Raw genomic sequence first — 25,993 nt, 5'->3', positions numbered from 1 at the left:
CATGCAGAATGCCCCATGTTGGGAAAAGCTTGGCACCTCTCTCTTCTTGGAATTAAAAAAACTCCACATTTTTTCAAAATAAAAGAGTATGCAAACACTGGATTCCATTAGATAGTCTCATAATTTAAGACATAATTGAATTGAAGTCTCTGGATGTGATCAGTGTCACTGGCTTGGTTGGACATCCAGTTAAATATCTGCACATGTTTCTTTGTGTTTGTTGTTACTTGGAAAATCATACTCTGAGCTGTTAAAAGTATAGATTTACCCTGCTGGGGTGATTGTTCTAAAGGACTGTTTAGTATCTGGAGCCGCACAGGCTGTTAGTTTCCATGGTGTAATCCAGTTAAGCAATCATTTCCTGGGAAGTTTCCAGTAGTAGCTGAGTCAGTAGCCTGGCTGACTACCAGGAAAAACTAATTTATCTTTCTAACAAACCAGGCACACTGGCAGAAGAAGAAGGTGCTTTGTGGAAGAAATTCTTGCTTTTGCAGTGATGATAGGATAGTTCCTGGTTTCCTTTCTTTTCAGGGGCTTTAAATTGATGCTGGGAGTGCTGGAAGTTGACATTTGAGGGATATTCACAGGAGTTTTGGAAGATATTGGGAGCAGCTCATCGTTGACAAGAGTGAGGAGGTGGTACTCCTTCTAATCAGTCAGTCATCAGAGGGGTGTGGAGTGATGCTCTGGCTGCTGCTGCCATGAGTTGTCTGTTACCAGCTTCCCTTCCCTTGCTACCCCTGAGCAGGAGCCGAGGGTCACATCGCCTCCGGCTGGAAGAAGGAATGAGTGCAAGTCCATCATATCAGGCCTGGGCATGCAGGAGAGAGACCAGATCCATGACTGCTGTCTTTTTCTAGTATGGGGGAAGGTGAAACTCAGCTTTACCTCTTACTTGACCTAAAGACACTGTAAATTAAGAATTGCTGGTATGTTACATGGTGTGCAACACTGCTATTGCATAGTATCCCAGTGCTTGCAGAATGGCAAAGAAAAGCTGAAATACTTTTTCTGTAAATTGGACTGTAAATAGGAAAGCTGACAGATAATTGCCTACAAAGAATTTGTTAGAGTGAGTTTAGGCCTACCTACTTAGTTTCACTCATTTTGAGGTGAAGGTGGTGAAATTGTTGTGTTCATTTGTTATTGAGCTTGTTATGCATTCTCAGTATATTATTTTTAACAGAAATATGAGCAGCAGTTTGAATATTAAAATCACATTAAAAAATTAAAGTAGGGACCAGTCTTGAAGACTGACATCCTACAGTAGATCTCCCAATGTTTTATCTTTTGTTTAGTATCCGATACTGCTTGAACTGTAGAGAACACTTCTAAATTACTAGAAAAAATGTAGTTAATCGCCTATTCTCTAACATTACTCGGCAGCCATGTGAAGTGAGACTTGAAGTAAATAGTTCAAAAATTATAACTGTGCATTGACAGATAAAAATTTTGAGAAACAAGTTTAATAACAGGACAAAAGCTTTATCAGTGGTAGCTCGGTATTTGATCAAAGCTGATGGTATGATGAATGACAGTTGCAGAGTTATCTTTCAGAAAGGATTGACTCAATGTAGAACATCCAGAATTCACTTTTTGTCCAACCTGATGTTTTCTCAGAACCATGCAGAAGCATATAATAGCACATTAAAACTGAAAAACTTGCCATGAAACTGAAAAAGCAAAAAATATAGCAAATAATTTGTCCCACACTCATACTATACCACACCTGAGATTTGATCAGACATCATCTAGGCAACACAGCTCAGTGGTCAGAGCCAAAGCTGTAGGGAAGCCTGTCTTTCTCTATTAATCATACAAGTGCCTAGGATTAGTCTTGGTACATTTCAGCAACACTGTTGAAGTTTCTAAAACCTGCAAGGCATTTGGTGGCAAAAACTGGGCCAAACCAGCTTTCTAAAATCCTTTGAGCATGAGGTTAACTAGATGTAAGTAATTTGGAGTTCTAAAAAGCTTTTAGCAGTATTCAGTTGCCAAAATAATTTTTGATTTGGCAATAATTTGGAAAATGAAGGCAAAGAGTGATAATAAAAAGTAGACTTAGTTTAGATCATATTAGACTAGGTTCTAAGAGAGGTCATAACGTTAGGAGGTATTTGGATCACTTGTACTTCAGACAGGAGTAAGATTGTCAAGAAATAGCTCTAGTGGTAAGAACAGTAAACTGAAATATTAGTCTGTTGCAGTGACATAATGAAAACAAACAATAGAATTATTTCCTCTTAGAAACTCTTACTCCTTTTCAGTTAAAGTACATTTTAAGAGAATAGTGTCGCTACATGTGTAAAGTCCACCAAATGTCCATATTCAAGACAAAGACAGCAAAGTGTTGTGACTAGAGTCTTGCAGGTAGTGATTAGAATTAAGGGAAACCGTTAAAGATTTCTTTTATTCAAAAAGAATATACTTATATTAAAATGTAGCATGTCACAGGCATAACTGTTCTTGTTGTGAGCACTGAAGAGCAAGTTCAGAACTAGGTATCTGACCATAGCATAGGGTTGGGGATGTAACTTGTAAGGCACTGTGCTAAGACTGAAGTAGTATCAGTCTGGGCCTGTCTGTTCTGTCCCTGTTTTACACAGAAGACTGAGAGGACCGCATCGCTATTTCTGGCTCCTTTTGTGAGCTTTGTCCTGTCCACAAGTACCGAGAGCTGTCATTTGCAGGTAGTTTGCACAAGCAGACCAATGCAGTTTGTGCTGTCTATGTGGGCTCATCTTTCCTTCCTGCTGGGCTTCTGCCCTCCCTTTCAAAGTCTTGTTCATGTTGACTTCATAAGCCTTAATGCAATCTGCCTTGGATATATTAGGCAAACAGTATTCCTAACTAACAAATAGTAAATAAATGTAATAGTAAACTGAGACTAGTTTGGGTTTTTTTCATATGCATAAGTGCTTTACAGAGCATGAAGATCTAAAACTCGGGAAGTATAATATCAAAGTATGTACTCATTTTTTCCGCTATTATTTGTGGTAAAGAAAAGACAGATGCTTTCTTATACTTGTTTCAATCTAGTTTGTTTATGGTGACCATATGTATGTGGATCATACATTGTATTTTGTATATTTTTCCTTGGTTTGACAGGACTGCATTTATACAATGGATAAGCATGTAATGTTGGCATTGTTGTCAATTAGCAGGGTAGCTCTAATGTTCAGCAAATCTATTGCATATGCTTCTTTGGAAAAACAGATGGTTCTACAGTATAACCAAAAGAATTGATCTTCACAGTAAGAAACCTATCTGAACTTTGGAAGGAAGAAACATGTTTTTCCCCGTGGCAAATACACTGTGAAGGCAAAGCACGGAACTCCTTAGGTTCTTCTGCCACCAAAATGACTTTCAAATTCCTCTTTACTCCAAGATTCTCAGACAGAAGCATACAGAAATGTATTTTTGTATTTTGGTGACCAGGAAATAATAATCAATCGGCCTTCTCAGATGAAGAACTTCTATAACATTATTACCTTGAAACAAAACAGTTTTTCAAGTTAGACCAATCTGAAGTTTTGGCTACAACTTTTTGAACAGTGCAGGCTCACTAGGAGTCACTCATTTTCTAGCCTTCAGTTACCAGATTATTTGCAGATGACAGTAGGAAGATGCAGAGTTTAAATGATCAAGCTACATCTTGCCAGTTTTTTTTTCCCCTCCTTTCCATGTTGGTTGTTTCTCAAGGGCAATTCTTAGAAGTCATTTTTCTGGACCAGTTGTTTTCAGGGGTAATTACCATATTTACATCTAAATGAATTTAGTAGAAAGAATAAGGTAACGCATTTCTTTCAGGAAATCTTTTGATTACAGACCTTAGATTGTGTATCTCACTTCATATATATTTACATACATGCATTTAAATACCTATTTTGATCTGTTGTGCATAATCTAAATGTGGTAAGGTTAGCAATAGCAAAAATTATAAATTAAGGGGAAGAAAAATACTAATCTGTTTTCTACCAAAAACCTGCATGCACATAGAATAAGGTAATAATTTTCTTAACATTTATACAAAAAATACAGCCTTTCAAAGTTACTTTTGATATAAAAGAGAAAATGAGAGGTAAAAATGGCTTGTGTTTCTATCGGAACACAAAATGCTTTTCTGAGAAATTTTTAGTGAGTATTTTCATTGTTATTTTAATTTTTTTTTTTTAAATAAAAACCTGTTTCAGTCACAATGTGAAATGTATGATAGTAGTTATTGGCAAAGATATTATTTGATACCATTCAAACTTTTCCAAGCTGAAGGGTGTATATTGCATGTTCTATTAGTGTTTAGAAGCACGTACATTACTTTTTATGACATATGACTTACTCTTCTTGAGGTGAGTGAGTATGTGAATGATACTCTTTTAAAGATGTGTACATCATGATTATTTTGAATGTTCTTTTTATGTATTCCATAGCAAAAGACACCATCTGAATCATTCAGTGGGCGAGAGAAGAGATCAAATTCACAGTCCTACATTGGACGACCCATTCAGCTAGACAAGATCTTACTGTCCAAGGTTAAAGTGCCTCACACTTTTGTCATCCACTCTTACACACGGCCAACAGTTTGCCAGTACTGTAAGAAGCTTCTCAAAGGGCTTTTTAGACAGGGTTTGCAGTGCAAAGGTAAGTAAACGCCCTTTAGGAACATAAAAGCTAAGCATAATAAAATTAGTAAATTAGCTAAATTAGCATTTCAGTAGTTACTATGTAGACTTACTCATTATTTCTTCACTAAACCGTCTAGGTGTAGGCACATATACAATTATGTAGGATTAAGCTGGAGTCAAAATTACAGTAATTGCTGTTCTGCAGGAGCTGGCTGCATGGCTGTTCATTCTTACCCTGCGATATATCTGCAGTAGCTTGCATCTTTTTCATTCAGGTGTAAATTATCTTGTATTTGGCACTAGGTGAGCATGTGCTCACAGGCAGTTACAGAAGAATAGTTAATGTAAAAGACTGTATTCTTATCTTCATTGTTTTCAGTTGACAGTCTTGTGCTTGAATTGAAGCATGTGCCTGAGTCCCAGCCGTTCAGGGTTTTGGGGGCATTGTAATGGAAATAAAATAAGATGAGTTTATATAAGAATTTAAAACCACATTTTTTGAAGGTGACTAATATGCTCTCAAGTCTCCTGGTGTTGTACCTTAGTAGGTGCCAAAGTGAATCAAGCCCCTTGGATTATAGCCTGGATTATTGGCTCACTTTAGCTAACCAGAGTGCCCATAAATACAAAGCATTGTGCATGCTATGGTGATAGATAACGTTGGCTAACAGATCCTTAAAATCACCTTCTTTCTATTAAAATAAACAATAACTATCATAGAATTAATGAGTATACTTTGTGTTGCTTCTTTGAACTAACACCCTGCAAAGATTCAAAGTTGCATTCATTTAACTTCAGAGGTGATTCTGATCTAACTAAAGCAAAATCTCTATGAAGACATCACCTGTTTCAGTTCATTTTGAATCCCAATGACATAGCAAATATTAACCTGATTTTAAAAAAAGAATATTTGCGTACAGTTTGTCACTGCTGTACCTCAGTTGGTTTTTGGATCAATCTGAAGTTAAATAATTACAAGGTTATAGACAACCTTAGTATATTTCTTCCTTGCTGACTCCTTGCTTTTCCAGGTATGTTAATAAGTTACAGCTCTTAGTTTAAGTAAAATGTGTTCATAAGCCAAAAGAAAACAGTTAAGATGACATCTAATAAAGTGCTACTTACACATACGAAAAAAGTAAAGGTAGAGTGGAATAAAAATACCTGGAAAATAAGGAAGGTATTGAAGCAACACTCCACTGAAAGCTGTCTAGAAGTTGCTTTGAGATGTAAAGAACAAATATTTTCTCACTTATAATTGTTGGCTAGGGTTCTGCTGTTTCAGTTTTCAGTCATCAGTATTTGGTATGTAGTCAGTCTCTTAAGCTGCAGTGGATATACTGCAGCCCAGTCTGCTTCTTTCACTGGAAAAGCAACTCTGGCTTTCCAACCAAGTACTTGGGTCTCCCCATCACTCCCCTAGGTGAGTTGAGCACGTGCTTCGGCTGCAGCTCATGCCTCTACCCAACTGCCCTCGGTAATGCTTTCCTTTCCCTTCAGGGAACACGCTTCTAGCATCTTCATCCTGTGCCTTCCACTGGCAGGTGGTGTGCAGCCAGGCTAACAAACGCTCTCTGGACATGTTAACATTGTGTTAGTGAAAAATGGTAGGGCTTGACATTTACAGGCTGGATAGCAGGAAAAATATAATTGTGTCACAGAAAAAGAGAAGTAATTTTACTGTATCCCTTTTTATCTTCACAGACTGTAGGTTCAACTGTCACAAACGCTGTGCTCCTAAAGTGCCAAATAACTGCCTGGGGGAAGTTGCCATTAATGGAGGTAAGGTGCCTTAACAATTGTTTCTGTCATTGTTTAAACCATCAGTTAAATGAAAGAGAAATGTAAAACTGTGACATGTATAAAGATATGTTTTCCCATTGCTTGGGAATGGCCTTTACTCTGCACTACTTCTGTTGTACATCAAAGACAAAGTGTGGGAGGAACCCTACAAATGGCTTATACACCATCAGCTTGAAGTGTGTGTCTTCACATAGGTGGCACTGACAGACAGGATCAGCTGTGCCACAGAGGTGGTATCAGCAAAAAAATGGTCGGGTGATCATGGCCTGTTGAATGCAGAATGCCAGAGTAAAGCAAAAAGCCACACGCATGAGAAGTTGGCATTCACCTGTCAGATACAAGCACAAAATTACTTTTTAATCTGGGGGAAAAAAAAGTTTTAGGATAAGCTTCCTGAGAAGGAAAAGCAAACCTGGAAGAACTGGGAATGCCCTCCAGGAAAAAATTCCACCGCTTGCTGGTGGCGTAAAACTAATCGTATCAGTTGCCAGAAATAAAGGTTTGAATATCTGCTGATTTTCCCATACATGTGCTGTCAGTTTTGTGTCAAGTATAGGAATCTATGGGTAGGCTTGACAGACGGTACTGGAGAAAAAAAGGGTGGTTGTAGATGTGTTGTTGATTGCCTTGAAATGTCACTTTTCGATGTGATAAGGGAATGAGAAGTGTGCTGAAGTGTTCAGTTTCTAATGCATATTACCATGTTAAGTTGTCAGTCTAAACTGCTTCTGAGGTTAATAAAGTATTGCCTTACTAGGCATGCTTTTTCAAACTTTAAATCGATGATCTACTTTATTGAAGAGATACCAAGAATTTCCAAAATTAGGAATCTAAACTAATATTTTTAATAGTATTTCTCATAGTAGTGTGACTGTATTACTACAAAATTTTCTGTTCATTGGCAATTAGTGTAGGCAAAAATATTTCACATGCTGAGTATCCAACTCGTAACATGATAAGGTGCATGATTTTCTGGAAGACTGATGTTGCACTCCTACTGCATATCCTTTCTGATACACCTCAAGCTGGACTCTTGGAGTCACTATTATTATTTTATTTTTTTAAATCTTTACACCATTTATCCCTCAGTTAACCATTGACCATCCCATAACATAACTATTTCTTCAGGAGTGCAAGTAGCGATGCTTATGGAAATTTATGGCTTGATTTTCAAATCCAAGAGCTAAACATACACCATGATATGTTAATTCCATTGATAACAGCACAGAGTTTTCCCTGAGATTTGCAGTCAGAGAAAGTAACTACATCCGCTTACAAATGATAAAATTTTTCCTGCAGAAACAGAAAATATTTCCTGTAGAAACAGAGTTTTAAAAAGTGTTGTAGGAATAGCAAAGAAAAAGCCTTGCACTGTCAAGTGTCATTCATGACTGGGTGACTGTTTCTGCAGTTTTAGAGAGGAGTACAAAACAGGATTGATCAAAAGTACGAAGAGCAGACAGGAAAGCAAGCCTTGTTTCTGGACACCTAGACTAAATTAACAAAATTTACATTTGTTTCTGACTTACTCCTTGAAGTTCCTTCTTTCCATCTGAGGCAGTTGTCTTTCATCCATCCACCACACCTTCTCTGCCCCCTCCCCACCTTTGGCCCACAAGCAACATGCTGCTTTTGTTGACTTGTCTCCTATGCATGAATCTGATGCCGGTCTGATGGGAAGTGATGGTTTGTCTGAGGAAAAGTTGAGTGAGGAAAGCTTGTGCAACATGACTTGGAGTGAGAACATGTACTCCATGCTTACTCCAAGTGTACTCTTTGAAGCTCTCCACCTTAAAAGTAAAGGAATTTGGCTTTTCCCCACCAAATAATATCCATAGCATGGTATCCACAGTGTCAAAGTAGAAGTCTTAATTGTGTGTCCTAAATGACTGATACAGGGTCCTTAGGATTATCAAAGGCAATTTCATCCTGGTATCTCATTTCTATTTTTACAGTAATTTGGTTCACATTATTTTCAAACTTAAATAAAATACAGTATCTGTCACTCTGTCCATCTGCTGTGTGATACATCTTCCCCGAAATAGTAAGTGAAGGAAGCGCTGAAGCCATAAAATTCCAAGTATGGTCTCATTAATAAACACATTATATACTAAATGTAGGAGGTTATTTTTAACTGATTGAGGGTTTATTAAAAATCGAGATTAAAAAAGTGTTGGAGGAATAGCAAAGAGCGAGCATTGCACTGTAAAGTGTCATTCATGAATAGATGACGGTTTCTGCTAGAGATGAAGTATAACATGTCTCTTAATCACAGATCAGTAACTTACATCCAAATATTTTAAGACTACTGTACATGGAAACAAACCTTTCAGCTGTGCACTTCCAAGTTGAGTGAAATGCCTTCAATTCAAAACATTTTGCTGTCAGCCAGTTCAGTGTGCTTTTTTTGGGGGGACATTATCTATATTAACTGTCAAGAACCTTCCTCCACACAATTAGGCAAACGTTTCTCAGTGAAAATATATGGTGTCTTTCATGTGATTTTAACCTTACTTCAGATTTCTGAAACACTGCAAACATCTCAAAAGCTAATGCTGTCTTTACTATCTCACAGGACTGATGACTTTGAGGTGTTAGATTACAGCCTGTATAGCAGCAGGCTGAGTTTCAACAAAATGCCTTTTTTTTTTGTGATGGTGGTGGTGTTTTTGCAGTTTTTGGGTTGTTTGGTTGGTTGGGTTTTTTTGGGGGGGAGAGTGTTTATTTTTGTAATGTAAGTCCATGGGTAAATAAGTTTAAATTTTTCTCTTCCTTTGTGTCTTCCAGATAAATCCATTCAAAAGCAGCAGTGCAATAAAAAGTTATTTCGTACTTTGGTCTTGCTTAGGCATATCTAATCTTGAAACTGGAAAGTTTAACATATTGCAAATATAAGCTGGAAGATACTGTTAATACTATGCCATAGTCAAATAAGTTAAATCCTAAGTCTTCGTATTTTTTCTAGGCTATCCTACATTGGACTTTTTGATACTTATTTAATATTTATTTTCTAAAGGCAGTGAGTGTTAATTTCAATAGTATGGATTACTGTGCATATTGTGCAGCCTTCACAGAGGTGAAGGTGCAAAGTAAATATCTTTTTTCCCAAAAAATATAGTTCACATTATAAGTAATTGTCTTGGGAGTTATTTCAATAGCTCATCATCATGTCATCATCATATTACAAAATTCTTAGTTTTGAAATTACTGCTTTTCTAGCATCGGTTTGCAGCTGTGGCCTGCCAACAGCCATCAAGCCAGTATGCAACATTCACGTGATATAGAAAATCTGCCAGAAAATCTCAGAAGTAAATCTCCTGAGTATAGAATGTTTGATAGAAGTCCATGGATAAGAAATTCTACTTTGACTTTGGCATTTTTTAATAGAAAGTTGTATTTTTGAAACTATTTTTGTTTGATGCATTTCCAGTTTTTTGTAGTGATCTTCTAAATGACTGGTTGAAAACCACACTTCACAGCACACATAGAATACTGACTAGAGGTAGACCCAGGCAATAGAGTTCAAAAGAGAACCTGAGTTTTTCTGAAGCTCAGAATGTGTCAGGATGTTGTGATTGGAGTATTGTATGTTTTTGGATAATAACTTCAGAAACGATATTCCAGATCTTCTTAGTCCTGGGGCTGAGTCTGATGTGGTCATGGAAGAAGGAAGTGACGACAATGACAGTGAAAGAAACAGTGGTTTTATAGATGACATGGAAGAATCTATAGCTCATGATTCTGAGATGTCAATGACAGGATGCCATAGTGACAATGGGGAAATGCAGGATGCCGATCCGGATCACGATGAATCTAACAGGATGATCAGGTGAGCTGGGCAGTGAGTGTACCTTCCATCTTCCTTTGTATTTATTTGTAAGTATCTTGTCTAGGGCTCAAGGGGCAATCTACGTGGACAGTATTCTCACTGAGAATGGAGAGAGCTTGTGATATGTGGTAGTTCTGAAGCTGCAATGAGATTGCTTCACTGAATATATGCATTATGAATTTAAGAGAAGTTTAAAAATGATTGTCAAGTTGAAGTAGCAACTGAAAACTGATGCACGAGTAATTTTTACAGGTCTGTTCTCTTATCAGAATTATGTTGTGAAACTATTTATGCATGAGCAATAGAGAACAATTTATTTTTTCTACTTATTTGTTTTCCCAAGCATTTTTTCCCTGACTAATAGTGCAATGTCTGGTTATTTAAAAGAACAAGCATAAAAATAAAAAAAATGTGTAAGTGACTGTGGTAGAATTGGCTCTAGATAAATTGTTTGCATTTTTAGGTACCTTTAGAAAGAAGGAAAGTTTGACAAACTTGAAGTAGCAGTTTGAATCAAGTTACGAAATAGATTAGTAGTTTGAATGACTAATCAGGAAGGAAAATAGGAATTGAGTTGTGCAACTTACCTCAGAATGTCTGAAGAGAAGAAAACGTTATTCACTTACTGGAACTGTACAGAATAGTAGGTTTTTTTTGAAGGTAGGGATTGTTCATTGTCAGGAAACCTAAAATGAATTAAGATCTTTCAGTTGTAATTTCATTGATGAAAGAGATCTGTACCTTGAAGAATTACAGAATATTTTTCTTTCACAGATCCCAGTTTGACCTGCTTCCTCTTTTATTTTGCTTAATGGGAGTCTGTTTCAGTAATACGTTCCCCTTAGCTCTCTGTTACTAGCATATACCTGTTGCACTAATAGAAGCAATCCATTTCAATAATATGCAGTTTTTCCTCCCCCAGCAATGAACTGTTTTTCCTACTGTCGTATTCATCTGCGTAGACACTATATATAGACACCTTGTATCATTGGAATATAAGCCTGTGCTTATATTACAAAATCAGTGTCATATAACATTTTGAATGTCCAAGTTGTATTAAATGGACAGCATTGCAAGTTTTCAGAATATAAATATGCAATTATAATTAATAAGAACTTTGATAACCAAGGTACATGTTTTACTTAGTTGAGGGGCATCCCTGTATTTCCAGTAATACCTTACCCCAGTTATTTCTTAGGGTAGTCTCCATATCCATGGATTATTTTCAAGTGATCTATAAAACGCAAATAAAAAAGTAAACCTCTTGTCAGTACAGACAAGAATAGTTAAATAGGAACTGCAGCTCATTTGATCATTTTAGGCAAAAAAGAGGTGTTAACTGTATGTTACAGTCTTAATGAAACTTTAAGACAGCACACTTTTGCATTTGATTGGAAACTACCAGTTCATAAAATGTTTATTTCCAAGATGCAGTACAGCGAAGCAGGGCCATCTGCAGACATCCACAGTCACAACAACTGTGGAAACTTAAGATATTATTCTTTTCCTGGGCTTTTTCTGCCCTTTTTTGTTGGAGTTGTTGCACCAGCAGCTTTGCCAGCAGGGCAGAACGCCTGAGCTCTCTGTGCTGTGTTTTCACTTACAATGCAGCATCTCTGTTTAAAGTTCTGCCAGAAATAACTAAGCATTTAGGTTTAGGACTGAAGGAGATTTTGAGTCCATATTCCACTACGCAGAAACTGCTTTAGGAATGGTGAACTCAACAGCAAGGAAAGTGGGAAGATGGGCTTGGTTACTTCTTATACATCTCCAACTAGATATTCCAGATTTTATCTGATGGTGCTATCAGGCATACTGTCAAGTTCCCATGCCTTCCCGACTTACTGTGTGTCAGCCAAGTCATGGAAAGTTTCAGTGTGCATGCGCCAGAGTGCAAGACAATGGGACTTTGCTTCAAGTCTTTGAGGATAAAATGTGTTAGCTTAAACCTCTTTCTCTGAGAGGTTCCAGCAGATTCTCTGCTGTACCCTGCCAGGGTACGTGCAGCTAGGCAGCTGACACATTTTGTACTCTGTAAAGCATCATCCCTCTGTTGTGTGTTTGAACCCAAGAAAGATCACAGGACAGTAATCTGATGGACAATGTTTACTTAGGTTATGGGAGATTCAAGATCAAGTACTGGTGTGAATCATGCATAGCACAGGATTGAACTATGGCTCCCACACCCTAAGTGAGGCCCTAATCATTTGCCCATTTGAGTGTGTGTGTGTGTGTGAGAGGCCTTCAGAAGGTCTCTGACGTTCTCCTGGTGTAGCATTAAAATTTTTTTAATTCATAATCTAAAGATACTTGGAATGACAAAACAAAATAATGTCCAGTCCAGGTCTAATAGTGATGATAAATATAAATGTGGATATGTAGATATATATTCTGATTTAAAGGAATTTTTTTCTTTTTGTCCAAAGTTACCTTCTTTTTAAAAGCCTTTATTGATTTATTCTTAAGCCCTTCAACCAGCAACAATATTCCATTAATGAGAGTGGTACAGTCTGTGAAGCACACAAAAAGGAGAAGTAGCACAGTAATGAAGGAGGGTTGGATGGTTCACTATACAAGCAAGGACACACTGGTAAGAAATGTTTAAGGAAGAGCTGGTCTTACTCTACATACTATAGATAATACAGAATCAAATCCTAACAGTACTTTGGTAACTTGCAGTTACTCATTTAAGCCATTCTTTGCAGTATTTGTGATCCTAAAGTCCTGACTCTTGTCATAACTGAGGACTGGCACTGCTTGTAAGAAACAGGAGACAGTTAAAACACACAAAGAGTAGCTGAATATGTCAGTTGCATTATCATAGGCAGCCAAATGTGAAGACAATCTGAAGGAAGGAAAAAATAATGTTAACACCTTAGGGGTTCTGGAAGGTAGCTTTACCTTCCAGCTGCAGTCTCCTAGATATCTTACTGCTAGGTGAGTTGAGACTTTGGTAAAACAGATTTAGTGCAGAAAAAAGTTATTTTCATTCCAACCTGCTAAAACAGGAATAAAGACTTCAGTATGTGGCCTTCTAAAGTTAGCTGGGGTGTTATAACTGATACAAAAAGGAAGTTTAATTATTTTAGCAGCATACCTGTAGCAAATTGTGCCAAGTGTAATGCAGACATTGAAGTGACATTTTAGATTTTTAAAACTTGGACAATTTGAACAGAGCTAGATTATTAAGGAGAGAACAGAGGGTGGCCCTATAAATCCTAAATTCAAATATAAAGTCATCATAAAAATCTTGTAATAGCAGGTGAATCTTTATAATTTACATTCATCTCTTCAAACTTAAGTGAAACATTTTGGAAGTGATGCTTTTGAGAAATGAACATTTCATTAATTTACTTGGAAAACGCTAGAAAGATTTTTCCATTGTTTTTCATTGCAGAGGAAACGACACTACTGGAGACTGGACAGCAAATGCATTACACTTTTTCAAAATGATACTGGAAGCAAGTATTACAAGGTAAGGAATATTTTTTTCAATCTGTTTTTGTACCAGCAGAATATAATGACTAAATTGCTGAATTAATAGATACTTACTAAAAGTGCACTAGTAGCATAACTTTGATCTATTTGTTTTCATTATTTAAGCTTTGTATATGTGTTTTGCCTTTCACAAACAAGCCTCAGATCAGAAAGGTGTCAGCTAACAAGGACCTGTAAAATACATGTTGTGAAAATGGAAGGTTTTTAGACAGGGGGAAATTCAGTACCAGCGACAAATTCTGCCAAGAAACTCATCTGACATTCTGTCATTCATAATACAAATTCTTTCCAAACAATTAGGTATAGTATATACTATTTTAATTCTGTCCTTTGGACATAATGTTGTGATTTGGATTGTAAAAGATTGTTTTAATGCTCATATCCTTTTAGCTGAGGCAATTAAAGTCCTTAGGCATTACTGCAATAAGTTTTAATAATGGAAAATATTTTTTTCATATGGCTTCCTGTCAGTGAAATATGTCAGTGAAACGTGCCCTAAGTGTTATTCAAGACGAAACAATCGAGTTTACGCCTGTGTGAAAGGTGGATTTGGAATCTTAATGTTGAATAGATTTATCCTGCAAATAAATTACTTTAAATAAGCAGTCAACAGGGTTTGACTTTCTAGTGGAGTTCTGTTGATATATGGATGGTCCTGCTCTTTTCTGATGGACCCTCATTGCTCTCTTTGATAAGTTTAATTAAATAATTAAAGTTCTACTTGGTCTTGGAAGGAAACATTTGGTATTTTACCATCAACAGTCCTCTGTGTCATGGAGTTTCAGGTTACAAGAGCCTTTTTGTTGGTACAAGAAGCACGTGGTTAAAAGCAACAGCTAATGTCGTAAATTAAATAAAGTTCATGCTTTAGTTTTGGATGTTGATAATCTTTACACAGAAAGTAAAACATTTTTTCATTTTAGGAAATCCCATTGTCTGAAATTTTGTCTCTGGAACCTGCAAAAACTCTCACTTTGCTGCCTCAAGGAGCCAATCTTCATTGTTTTGAAATAAGCACAGCTAATATAGTCTATTATGTTGGAGAAAACACAGAAAACCTCTCAAGTGTTCCATTTAATAACAGTGTTATCACCAGTGGTATTGGCATCGATGTAGCTCGAATGTGGGAGATGGCAATACAGCATGCCCTGATGCCCGTCATCCCTAAAGGGGCATCAACTGGGTCAGGACCCAGCCTGCACAGTAAGTTTATTCATTTCCTCCATTTCAGATAAGTAGAATCCTATCAGAAGTGACATTGGTCAATCTTCTGCACACATTGAAAGGAAGTATTGCACAGCTAGTAAAAGCTATTCTGTCATGGCTTATCACCTCTCTGCATATTATTTTAAACACCACAGTTTCTCATCCGTGTGTTTCCAGTTTATACTAGGACACCTGTATTAATATACAAGATGCAGATTTGTTAGCAAGCAAATAGTTGTTATATTCGTAAGGCATCTCATCCACATTCGTGTTGCTGACATGAGTAATAGCCTCCTTGTGCAGAGGCATGAAGTTCTCTGAGCTCCATTTGGAAACTGATAGATTTTTCCCATCGTGACTGTAATTTATGTTTCTAGCTATCTGCAGAAGCAGCTCTTTGCATTTTAGGTCACTGCAGCATAGATGGCATGCTCCCTTTCATCACATTTGGCTGTACAACTGCCGTGAACATTGTCCCATGCTGAGATTAAATGAGCTGAAGTGTGAAGAACAGCTGTTCTAAGCACAACAAGGCATGGATGTTACCCAGGACCAAAAGGACTGAATATATCTTTGCCTCCACTTTACATACCTTTGGGTAGTTCTCTAGCAAAGATGACAGCTTATGTAAACCAAACGTGAAACTCGTTTAAATCTAACTTAGGTATTGGTAACAAAGTAGCACAAAGCAAACAGTTCCCCTGTACTAGGCATGTGCTGCTGTGGTTGCTCTGCTACTTGTACTCAGCCTAGTCAGTGTAAAGCAAATTTGGTTATGTCTAGACAACTTGGATTAGACCTTTTGTTACAGTATACACCCAGTTTAGCACTTGACATCTGGATGCTATTAATGCAGCATGAAATGCTAATGAGACCGCAAGCCCTTCAGAAACCAAGTAATACAACAGGCTGTGGTATTACATCTCCAGGCACAACAGCTCACATATCAGATTAGATCAGATCAGCAATGTCCTTTGCTTTCTCAACCAAGTTCCTGCATAAAATAGTGTCAAATTCTGGATGTCATTTCAGTCAGGCTAGTTGCCTGGTACCCCTGGTTTGAAGCCCAGCGTAGCTAAACGAATCACCTAAAATGCTGGACTGGGGATGACAGCTGTCTTCTCTCCCTCTTAGGAAGTCTGAAAATTTTCTTTACAAGGTAGTAGTCATCTTTGGCTTTTTGTGTGAAAATTCAGGTCATCTGAGACCTTTAGAACAAATTCCTGTGGGGAATGAGAATGACAGCAATGTTCTGTCTTCTGCTAAAAGTGTTAAGACTTGTCCATGTCTTTGTCCGTGCACTTTTTCCTGTAAACACAAAGCAGTACATACATTTGAAAATAAATTGGCAATGATAAATCTATGTAACTGAAACATTCTATTCCCTAAACAGTCTATTCCTAAGGAAAGGATGAGCAAATAAGCCATATGGGGCAGAAGTTACTCATGCTGCTTACTGCAACTAGGAGAGGTGCTGATGGGTAGTCTTCGGTGTATAATACAGGCTTTATAGTAGAGGACACTGATTTTGATGAAGCGGAAATCCATACTAAGAAAATGAAAAGTCAGTATGAACAGGATTCTAGGCAGAGATAGGAGACAGAAGCGGTAATGCTCCAAAGAAGGATTCTTTCCTCCCCAAAATCACATCTTTGTGTAGTACAGTTAGCAATATGCGTATTCTCGAGTTTTATTGAACCCCTCAGTAGATTTGCAGTTCAAAATGCTTACGGCAGCATCCTAAGCTCTGGATTTGTAGAGGTTGGATCTGATGTTTGTTGTATTAAAGCACAAGTGCAAGTTTTTGTTTCCATTATGTGTTTTAATAGTGTGTCTTAAACCAGTTGAAATGTGTATTACTTTTAACAGTATGCAGACCGAGTTGAATGCATATTGGCCTTCATCTGAATACCATCAAATACATTGTAGGTGACATTATAAATAAAAATGATTATTAAATCCACTAAATAAAAACGATTTACCCTAGTTGCAGTTATGTTACTTGCATGAGGTATAAATCCTCAAAACAGAATGGAAAACAGCAATAATAAGCTTATAAATGGGAATGATGAGATACCACTATTAAAAAACTAATAATGAAATGTATAATTCTGTTATTTTCCATGCACTGCAAAACTGTTGTTCAAGTCACTTATTTGTGGGCTGGTGTAATTTTATATTGGCTGGTAGATGAGCAAGCTGACCTAAATGGTCCAATTTCTAGAGCTGTCACTAGATATTGATGTAATGTAAATGTCATTTCCTATTACTACGTGTTTGAACTAAAAGCACAGCAATCTGAAGTATATTTTACTTTCTTCCCCAGGGGATATATCCATCAGTATTTCTGTGTCAAACTGCCAAGTTCAAGAAAATGTGGTGAGTGTTCTCTGTATGCCTGTGCTAGACATGCTATGATTAAGCTTGCAAAGTCATTGATCTGTTTTGCAAAGAGGAATGTTAGAGGAGTTCCCATCAGCCATTTTTCGCTTACTTTGTGGAAATTAACAAACAACAAGCTTTACTTACTTTAGAGAAAAATCATCTTCATGGTACCTTTTCTTGAGACACAAGAATTGTGTATGGATAATTTCACTTACCACAGGTTTAAACTATGGATCCTTGCAGAATGTTAATTACGAAAAGGAAAAGCGAGCTGTAGTAGTGATTAGTTCATGGAATTTGTCAACTGAATTTTGTAAAATTAATCACAAGCCTCGATAAATATACTGTTTCCTGTCATCACTGAGAGATCAGATATTCTGTTGTACAAAGATGAAACTCTAACCAAAGAAAGTGTCACATATGTTGTTACACATAGGTAAGGAATTCTGGGTTTCTTTTACGCCAGAACTGTTAGACATAGGACATGTGGTCAAGGTAAACAGTCACACTGCTGGTTTTCTGTCTCATGGGCAGAAGAGATAAACAGGATTCGCTGCAGCCAAGTAAAGCTTTGGGACAGCTCTGGTATCTGCCAGAAAAAGATTGCGTGCCAGGGATGTGTCCATTTGTTTCCTAAGAAAAAGCAAGACAACCTTTATTATCAACTCCTTGCTGTGTTCTTTTACTCTTTGTTGTATATGTTGCTGGTTGAATATCAGGAAAATGAAACTGAGCTCCAAGATTTGAGGTTTGTTTGAGTCTCCTAAATGAATCTGCTGACAGCTTGTGCTTTAGCCTGTGTTTAGGCACTAGGAAATACTGAGACTTGAGACTCCCTCTCTGGCACAGATGGAATATTTTGCCCCTCTCAATGGACAGACGCAAAAAGCCAAAGCCCAGAATTGCTGATACTCACAAAGCTTTCTATAAAGTGAGAAACCGCTTGCGTTTCTGTGGCTGACATGAGCTAACAGAGGAACTTTTTCAAGAAAATTTTAAATTCGTAATTTCTGCCTTTTCATAAAACCCAGCAGTAATTCCCAGATCTGGGATCCTGGGGCATCTGGGTAGAATGTTGCTAACAAGACCCTCTTTATTTCCATGTGTATTTTCGACTTCAGATTTCACAAAGTTGAAGTGTAATGCTGCAGGCTGGGGGCTACTTGCTTGGAAGATGGCAGTGGCTGAAAGCTATCAAAGATTCAGCAGCTTTTACAGCAATTGCAGTTAATGTAGCTTTTAAGAAAACCCGTATGAATGTTTTTGGCAGATAATGTATTTTGAAATGTGCTATAGTAAATGTATGCTACTTCCCACTAGAAAAAGCAAATTAAATACAAATTTTTTTTCAATATCTCAGGGCTTAATATTTGTTATGTTTATATAAACAGGATATTAGCACTGTATACCAAATCTTCCCGGATGAGGTGTTGGGATCAGGACAGTTTGGAATTGTTTATGGAGGTAAGGCTTTGATGTGTTGTACAGTTATGCTTAAGATAGAAAAATTTATTGAATGGTGAAAGTATTTGGACTCTGAAATGTTTTGTTACAGAAATTAGCTGCCCATTGTTTTATATAATAGGTATACATTAAACAATGAAACTGGTTTTTGTTGACAAAGTTTTTTTGTAATTTGAAGTTTTCTACCCAGTAGTGTGTCAGTGTATATTAATAGCTTCATATTCTCTGTAAGTTCTAGTAAAGAAAACCCTGAAGTGCAGAAAACTGTTCTTTTTGAGAACTATAACGGACCAAAAAAAATTTCTTCTTCTTGGTGTTTTACTTGGCATGTTTTTGTGAGCTTTTTTCCTTTGTTTTTCAGTACTTTGTTAGAATTGTTTCTTCTTACCCATTTTTCCTCTCTTTTTCCTCCTTTTTTTCAGCAGTTTCTGGGGGCGTATTTATGTACAGCTGTTGTTTGAGACAGTGTGAAGTGAGAACTAACAACAGATTTCTCACTGAAGAATCTCTGTGGCTTTCTGATAAATTTGGGACATGCATTCACATGCCTAAAGGCGATCACTTATCGTTATTTGGTAGTCTGGAGCTACTATCGAAGGACTAAGCCTATAGCCTGCCAGTTGCAGAGAATGCAGCTTAAGTATATGAACAAGCGTGTATATATATATATAAAAGAAAGTTAACTTTGTATCTATATTGTTGAAATGCAGAGCTGACTTTCACATATGTGTATGTTTGTTACATGTTTAAACAGCTTCGTCCAGGTGATAATAAGAAAAGTTCTCTTGTCAAAGGGTAGAAAGAAGGGAAATGGCACAAATCTTTTAATGACTTAGTGATTTGATTCACTGCAAACCTATGGCCATTTGTACAACCCGGTGAAAGTAGAACCCTTTTCAGAATTAATCATGTTAATTGATAGAGGCCTTTTGTTTTGTTAATGCAGGAAAACATCGCAAAACAGGAAGAGACGTTGCCATTAAAATAATTGACAAACTAAGGTTTCCAACTAAACAGGAAAGTCAACTTCGTAATGAAGTTGCAATTTTACAGGTATTTTTCTATTCTTTTTTACTGTATTAACTCCATTTATACATTTCTATTCATACCAGATAATATGATAATTATTTTAATTGATAATCACTAGTATTTTTGCAAAAATACTAGTATTTTTGCTGCTTAATCTACATAAGCAACCAAGACCAAATGTATTGGCAGTGTCATGTTAGGAATTACAATTTCTGCAGTTTTAAGCACCAGGCACAATAAGGAAAATGTACGTCATACTGTCCCTAGAAATTTCCTGCCTGTTGCCTACAGGTTAGGCACACAGTTTAAATTATTAAATACTGAAACATTGTCTGGTTTAGGGGGGTCTGAAGACTGGCTGTGTAGTGATAAAACCTACTGATCATGTTGGGAAATCTAGTGCTGTATTTATCTTTAATAGAATCTTCATCATCCTGGGGTTGTAAATCTGGAGTGTATGTTTGAGACGCCGGACAGAGTGTTTGTTGTTATGGAAAAGCTCCATGGAGACATGCTGGAGATGATCTTATCAAGTGAAAAGGGCAGATTGCCGGAGAGAATAACAAAGTTTTTAATTACTCAGGTAAGAAATTAATTGTAGACCTAGAAGGAGATTTGAGGTCAATTGTTATCACTGTTTCTTATGTTTTGCTTTTGGCATAATTTATCTGTCTGTTTTATGAAAGCCTGAATGGTAGTATCAGAGATGGTAAGACAACTTTGTGTACATTATCTGATAGGTAGTAAACCATTAAGAGGACCTAGAACTAGACACATGTACAGCTGTCTGGTGGCTGGATGGAAGGGCCATCAAGCTACGGTTTCTCATAACCTTGAACAATTAAGCACAAGAAAGAGATGCAAAGCACTGACAGCAAACTGTTGAAGATCTGCACAAAGATATTTGAACCTCTTGAACTGCCCCATACCTAACCATTGCAGTTCATACTGTGTACTTTTGTGCTTATTTCCTGTGCTGAGATTGGATCTCAGCACTGCCTCTGATTAAATGAGTCTGGTTTCCTGTATGACTTCTGTTAACAATGTGATTTGGTGGTTTTTTTGGTTCTTCCTATTGTCATATTGTCATATTGCTTCTTTGGCTGCCCATAATACTGGTTTAAATTTAGATACACAATTGAGTAGTGAGCTACCCCAGAGTCAGAGCAGCCTGTGTTTCAGCAGTGAGGAAAAAGAAAGGAGTAGGAACAACAGTGTTATGGTGACAATTTATTATTTGGAGTAGAATGGATCAAGTTTCCTAGTTTTCAGGCTTTCATGGGCAAAACTGCGACCAGCTTCAGAATTTGGTTTCTTGCCTTCCCAGGTTCGTTCAGCCTCCTTGCCATTCCCTGCTCTAATATAGTGGGAAATTCTGCCAACCCCTGACCAGACACAAGGAATGGAGTTAAAGCCACAGGAATAGAATGGATATCTGTTACATTCTGTTGCCATGTTCTTGTGTGTGCAACAGAATAGAAATACATGCAACTTCCTTATGCTTTCCCTCCTCAGAAAATGCTTAAATAGGATCACGTAATACTTCTGTGAAATTTTTTGAGTGAATTTACATCTGGAAGGTCATTTTGCAAATGTTTCTACATCCAAAGATTTTACATCAAAAAAAATAAATGAGTACTTAGAACCCAGTTTTTAAAAAATGTCTCAAATATAAAGTCTTTGGAGAGGGAAAAATCATATTCCATGCAGTAAAACATGAAGAAAACTTGAGGCACCGCAAATAATAGCTGACACTTTTGCTTTTTCTTCTTTTTCCATTGTAGACATTCTTGTAAAAGGTACATTTTTGTTGGATTGTTTCTCTCTACACCAGTCCTTGCTTCTCTGAATACTAATATTGTCCAAACAATATAAAACAACAACAAAAAAGAACAACATTTAAACCTGAATTTCTTTCTGATTTGTTTCTTCACAGATCCTTGTTGCTTTAAGACATCTTCATTTCAAAAATATTGTTCATTGTGACCTCAAACCAGAAAATGTGTTATTGGCATCAGCTGATCCCTTCCCACAGGCAAGTAGAAAATGCCCTTTCTTAAGATAAATTGTTCAAATTAGTAAGTGTTAGCAGTGATTATTTTATGAACAAACAGAAAAGTGATTAGTGACGTGTCTGTATCTCCCCCAGGAACTACACAGAATTTTTAGATTTGAAAAAACTGATCACTTATTCAAAAAACTTTCCAAAGAAGACGTGTTTGAAAATCCTCGCCTGTTATTATTTGCCTAAAATATTCAACCAGATTTTCAAGTGTGATATAACTTCTTGTGCTATTGTTTCTAGTTTGCTCACCATTACAGCACAAATTACTCATCTGGTTGATTTGGTCCAGATAAGTGACAGTTTGCAAGCAGTCACAGGAAAGAGTTATTTTTCTGAAGGTTAGGGTAGAGCTTATGGAGAACAAGAGCTGCTTCTTTAGTTTTGTGAATTTAAATGCCAAGTAGATTGCAGAATATTTAAATACACGTTCTGGCTCATTCCTGTTTGTCTCATTAAAAGGTATTTGTATCAGCTCCTGTTACCTTTGATCTGCAGAGTTCATCTATAATCTCCTCCAACTCTCTGTATTCAAAAGGAGCACTATTGCTAATTTGTAAATAATACCAATATCAGTAACTGGAAAGGAAGGATCTATACTGAGGCGTTAAGTGAGAATTTTTAAGCAGCTAAATTTATTCCTCTGAAGAAATCAGACAATGAAGTTTGCAGAGAGGCAGGGTGTAACTAGGTCCACAATAACATAAAAGTGAAAGTTCAAGAACTAAAGTTTGTCAACTTTCTTGATTTAGGAAAAAGCCATATATTAAATGATTTTTCTGTTTGCCATGTTCTTATACTATGAATTAATAAGTATTACTTTATATTACTACTTTCACCAGGAGCCTGAGATGTTAGGCCCATCCAAAACTGTATTTCTTTCATTCTAAGCTGTCCTGTGTTACTGGTTTTACTGTGGTTTATTCATAGAGTGAAGGAATAGAGGAGATGCAATGGACTGGTAATCTGGTCTAATGTCTCGGTGGGATAAGGGTATTCCTCTCAGAGGAATTTAAAAAAATGCACCCTTGCAGGAACAGTAGAGATGCATCTTGCATCTAAACCGTGATAAAATTTCCTCAACTATGCATTTGATAATAAAAATAATGTCTGTTTTACTATAGCATTTTTCTATAAACAGGTAAAACTTTGTGATTTTGGCTTTGCTCGAATCATTGGAGAGAAATCATTTAGGCGTTCAGTTGTAGGAACGCCAGCCTACCTTGCTCCAGAAGTGCTGAGAAACAAAGGCTATAACAGATCTCTGGATATGTGGTCTGTGGGTGTCATCATTTACGTAAGCCTCAGTGGTACCTTCCCATTCAATGAAGATGAAGACATACATGACCAAATCCAGAATGCTGCTTTCATGTATCCACCTAATCCATGGAAAGAAATTTCTCATGAAGGTAATATCTGTTTGTGGCTGTTTTTATGTAAATGCTAAAAAAGAGTAGTTGTATTTTGCTTTTATATTTTTTCCCTGTACATACCAGTGGAAAAAAAAAAAGATTTGAAATTTCAAGGGACCATAATGTACCATAATGAGGCGTCTCTGGTTTGTGCTATCAGCTGTTTTAGACATTTCCTGCAGAGCATGTATAAACTGCATATGGCGTAATCCTCTAACATGGGATCTCTCCAGGAGGTGCTGAAGGAGGCACATAGCCACCTACAGATTGGATTGCTATAGAATCTTGTGGGGAACTTCACCTGCTGGAACTGGTGTTGCTTATATTTACTTCTGTACCACTTCTTTCAGCTCTAGTGCCTCTGCAGTCTTTTTCTCGTTCTACTTGTGCCAGTAATTTAGTTTCCATTGAGTAGGATGCTGTACCCTGATAGTCTTTCTGTGGAGAAGATAAAGACTGAACAGTGCCAAGCAGATGAGGTTTCAAGAACAGTGTGAGAAAGTGTCATGACTTTCTGCAGTGGGAGGGAAGGCTTGGAGATAACCAATGAGACCTTTGAAACTAGAGTTCTGGTCAATGGCATCAAAGACTTTTGATGATCAAATAACAATGTGAATAATTCACTATAAATGTCTTTAAAGAACGTAAATGAGTTCCATTAAAGCTGTCTCTAAACACAACTAAGTAGGGCATTTAACAAAAATATTAGTTCTGGTTTCACCAACATTTTCTTGTACATAACAAATATTTTCAGGCAGCTTGATTTCTTTGGGTTTGGAGTTTTTTTTAATCATTATCTTTACGTCCTTAACTGTTTGCAACATTGCTTCATAAGTCTTAAAGCAAAGAGAATATTATAAACATGAGATTTGTATCTTTTTTTTCTGAATTGTAATATGTACCAAATTGAATTAAAATATTGGCATTTGCAATTTCCATTATTTACAGTACAGTTTTTCTGGGTTTCAGGTGACATGTTTGATTTACATGTTAAGCGTAGCTTGAAGAAGTGTGCCTACTACTTACTATAATATATGTTATAGCTATGTGAGATTCTTAGCTGAAAAATGCTTTGAGAGCATTGTCTGTTGTTTAATCTCAGTGGCAGATGAAGTTTGATGAGATCTGTTGGAGGAGGGAGAGAAAAAAAAAAGCTATAAATCTGCACAATTACACACTGAAGTCCTCCTGAACCTCCACACACTTCTGATTTGTAAGCTGACAGAATCTGTTGGCAGCAGTGCTTTATCTGGTGCTAGAGATAAGCAAACAGCAATCAACACAGAAGAGGCTGCAAGAAATTGTCTCCCACAAGTTTCTACTGTAGTAGATAGAAGATCAATTTTTACATTCGGAGGTGAGGATTCCGTAGAGCACCTGCAGAAAACTCACCTACTAGGGTGTTAGCTCTCCTTTTATAGAAGCACAGCCTTCATTAAGAGTTAATGGATGCTGGGCTGCAACATGCAGAAGGGAGGGATATAACACACTTTAACAAATTACTAAGTTAAAACCTGCTTATAGGTGGTGATTTTATTATGTATTTTGAATTGCTAACTGATGAGCCACTCCGTTGTGGTAAACGAAAACCTGAAAAAAGTCTGAACAGATCCATTATGTTTAATGCAGGGAGTTGGAGTCTAGATCTCTGTTCAAGCATTACTTAATAATGCTGATTTTTAGAGCTCATAACTGAACTCAAACTCCACATTACCTAGGGGAAGTAAAGGAATGGTGTTCTCGTGTCAGCTACTCTGGTCCACACTCCTGTGCAGGTCCCAAGAGGGCAGGTGTGTGGGCCCTCTGCACCTGCTGGCTCCATCCAGTTTCTGTTATCTGTGACCATATAACATGGTTAAAATGGAAATCTGTACCCAGTGTCCTAACACATCTAATGTGGGTTACAGTTCTGAACAGTGCCATGATAAATGATGCTACAAGTGGTTGAAGCATTTAGAGGGAAACACAGATGATTTAAAAGATTTTTATGAAGTTGCTTACTCAACGTTGCAAATAAAAACAATTTGAAAAGGTATGTGCATTTAAATGTAAACTATAGTAGCATGAAGCTCATTTCAAGTTCGAATACAGTGAGGCTCATAAATTTCTCTGCACTAAGCGCTATAAATCTACAAAATTCAGACAGAGAATTAGTTTCAATCCCAACACGTTACATTTGTGCACTTGAAAATCTTCCTTTAGCTTGTCATAGGCTCTTCCAGCTTCCCAAACAGGTTAAGCTAATGAATTGGGTATTTGCCTGCCATATCTCTTCCATTATTCTTTTTGCCAATTATTATTAACCGTTGAACGTTTTTCAACAGAAGTTTTAACATACATGACTATGATTACTTTGAAATTTTTTTTTACTTGTCATATAAAAAGATCCATAATAGATTTCTTTTAAAGGCACAGTAGATTTCTTGTTTAACTATTTCCTGGAATTTGTATCAGCAATAATTCTCCCAAGAGGACAGTAATTATCATCAACTAGTTCTTCCACTCAAGCTTGTAAGGGGGTTGTGTCGCAGTGTGGAATATGATGGTGCCGCAGAATCTGACAAGGTCTTTTTAAATAAACATTGATCAGCCTATTTCTTTCAAGCTGGTATGACTGAAATTGCTGTTTGTCTTGAAGGATCTACACAGATATTTTCTTGCAAGAAGCATTATTCTTTGTTTT

General features: G+C 36.9%; 1 protein-coding gene across 1 annotated transcript in view; it reads left to right on the top strand.

Annotated features, from left to right (window-relative positions):
- Positions 1-23,409, top strand: part of LOC104155384 (serine/threonine-protein kinase D1-like) — a 56,947-nt gene extending 33,538 nt beyond the window's left edge. Inside the window, 13 exon segments of the mRNA XM_009709584.1 lie at positions 4,428-4,638; positions 6,327-6,404; positions 10,050-10,254; positions 12,721-12,844; positions 13,652-13,729; positions 14,676-14,955; positions 17,285-17,337; positions 18,735-18,807; positions 19,754-19,860; positions 20,258-20,419; positions 21,773-21,871; positions 23,040-23,314; positions 23,316-23,409. Of these exon segments, the coding sequence (XP_009707886.1) occupies positions 4,428-4,638; positions 6,327-6,404; positions 10,050-10,254; positions 12,721-12,844; positions 13,652-13,729; positions 14,676-14,955; positions 17,285-17,337; positions 18,735-18,807; positions 19,754-19,860; positions 20,258-20,419; positions 21,773-21,871; positions 23,040-23,314; positions 23,316-23,355 (1,785 nt within the window). The 3' untranslated portion in view covers positions 23,356-23,409.
- The last annotated feature ends 2,584 nt before the right edge of the window (positions 23,410-25,993 follow it).

The sequence above is a fragment of the Cariama cristata genome, unplaced genomic scaffold (assembly GCF_000690535.1).
Source record: "Cariama cristata isolate BGI_N322 unplaced genomic scaffold, ASM69053v1 scaffold27091, whole genome shotgun sequence".
Taxonomy (NCBI): domain Eukaryota; kingdom Metazoa; phylum Chordata; class Aves; order Cariamiformes; family Cariamidae; genus Cariama; species Cariama cristata.
Note: the sequence above shows the minus strand (reverse complement) of the source record. Positions and strands in the feature narration are given on the sequence as shown.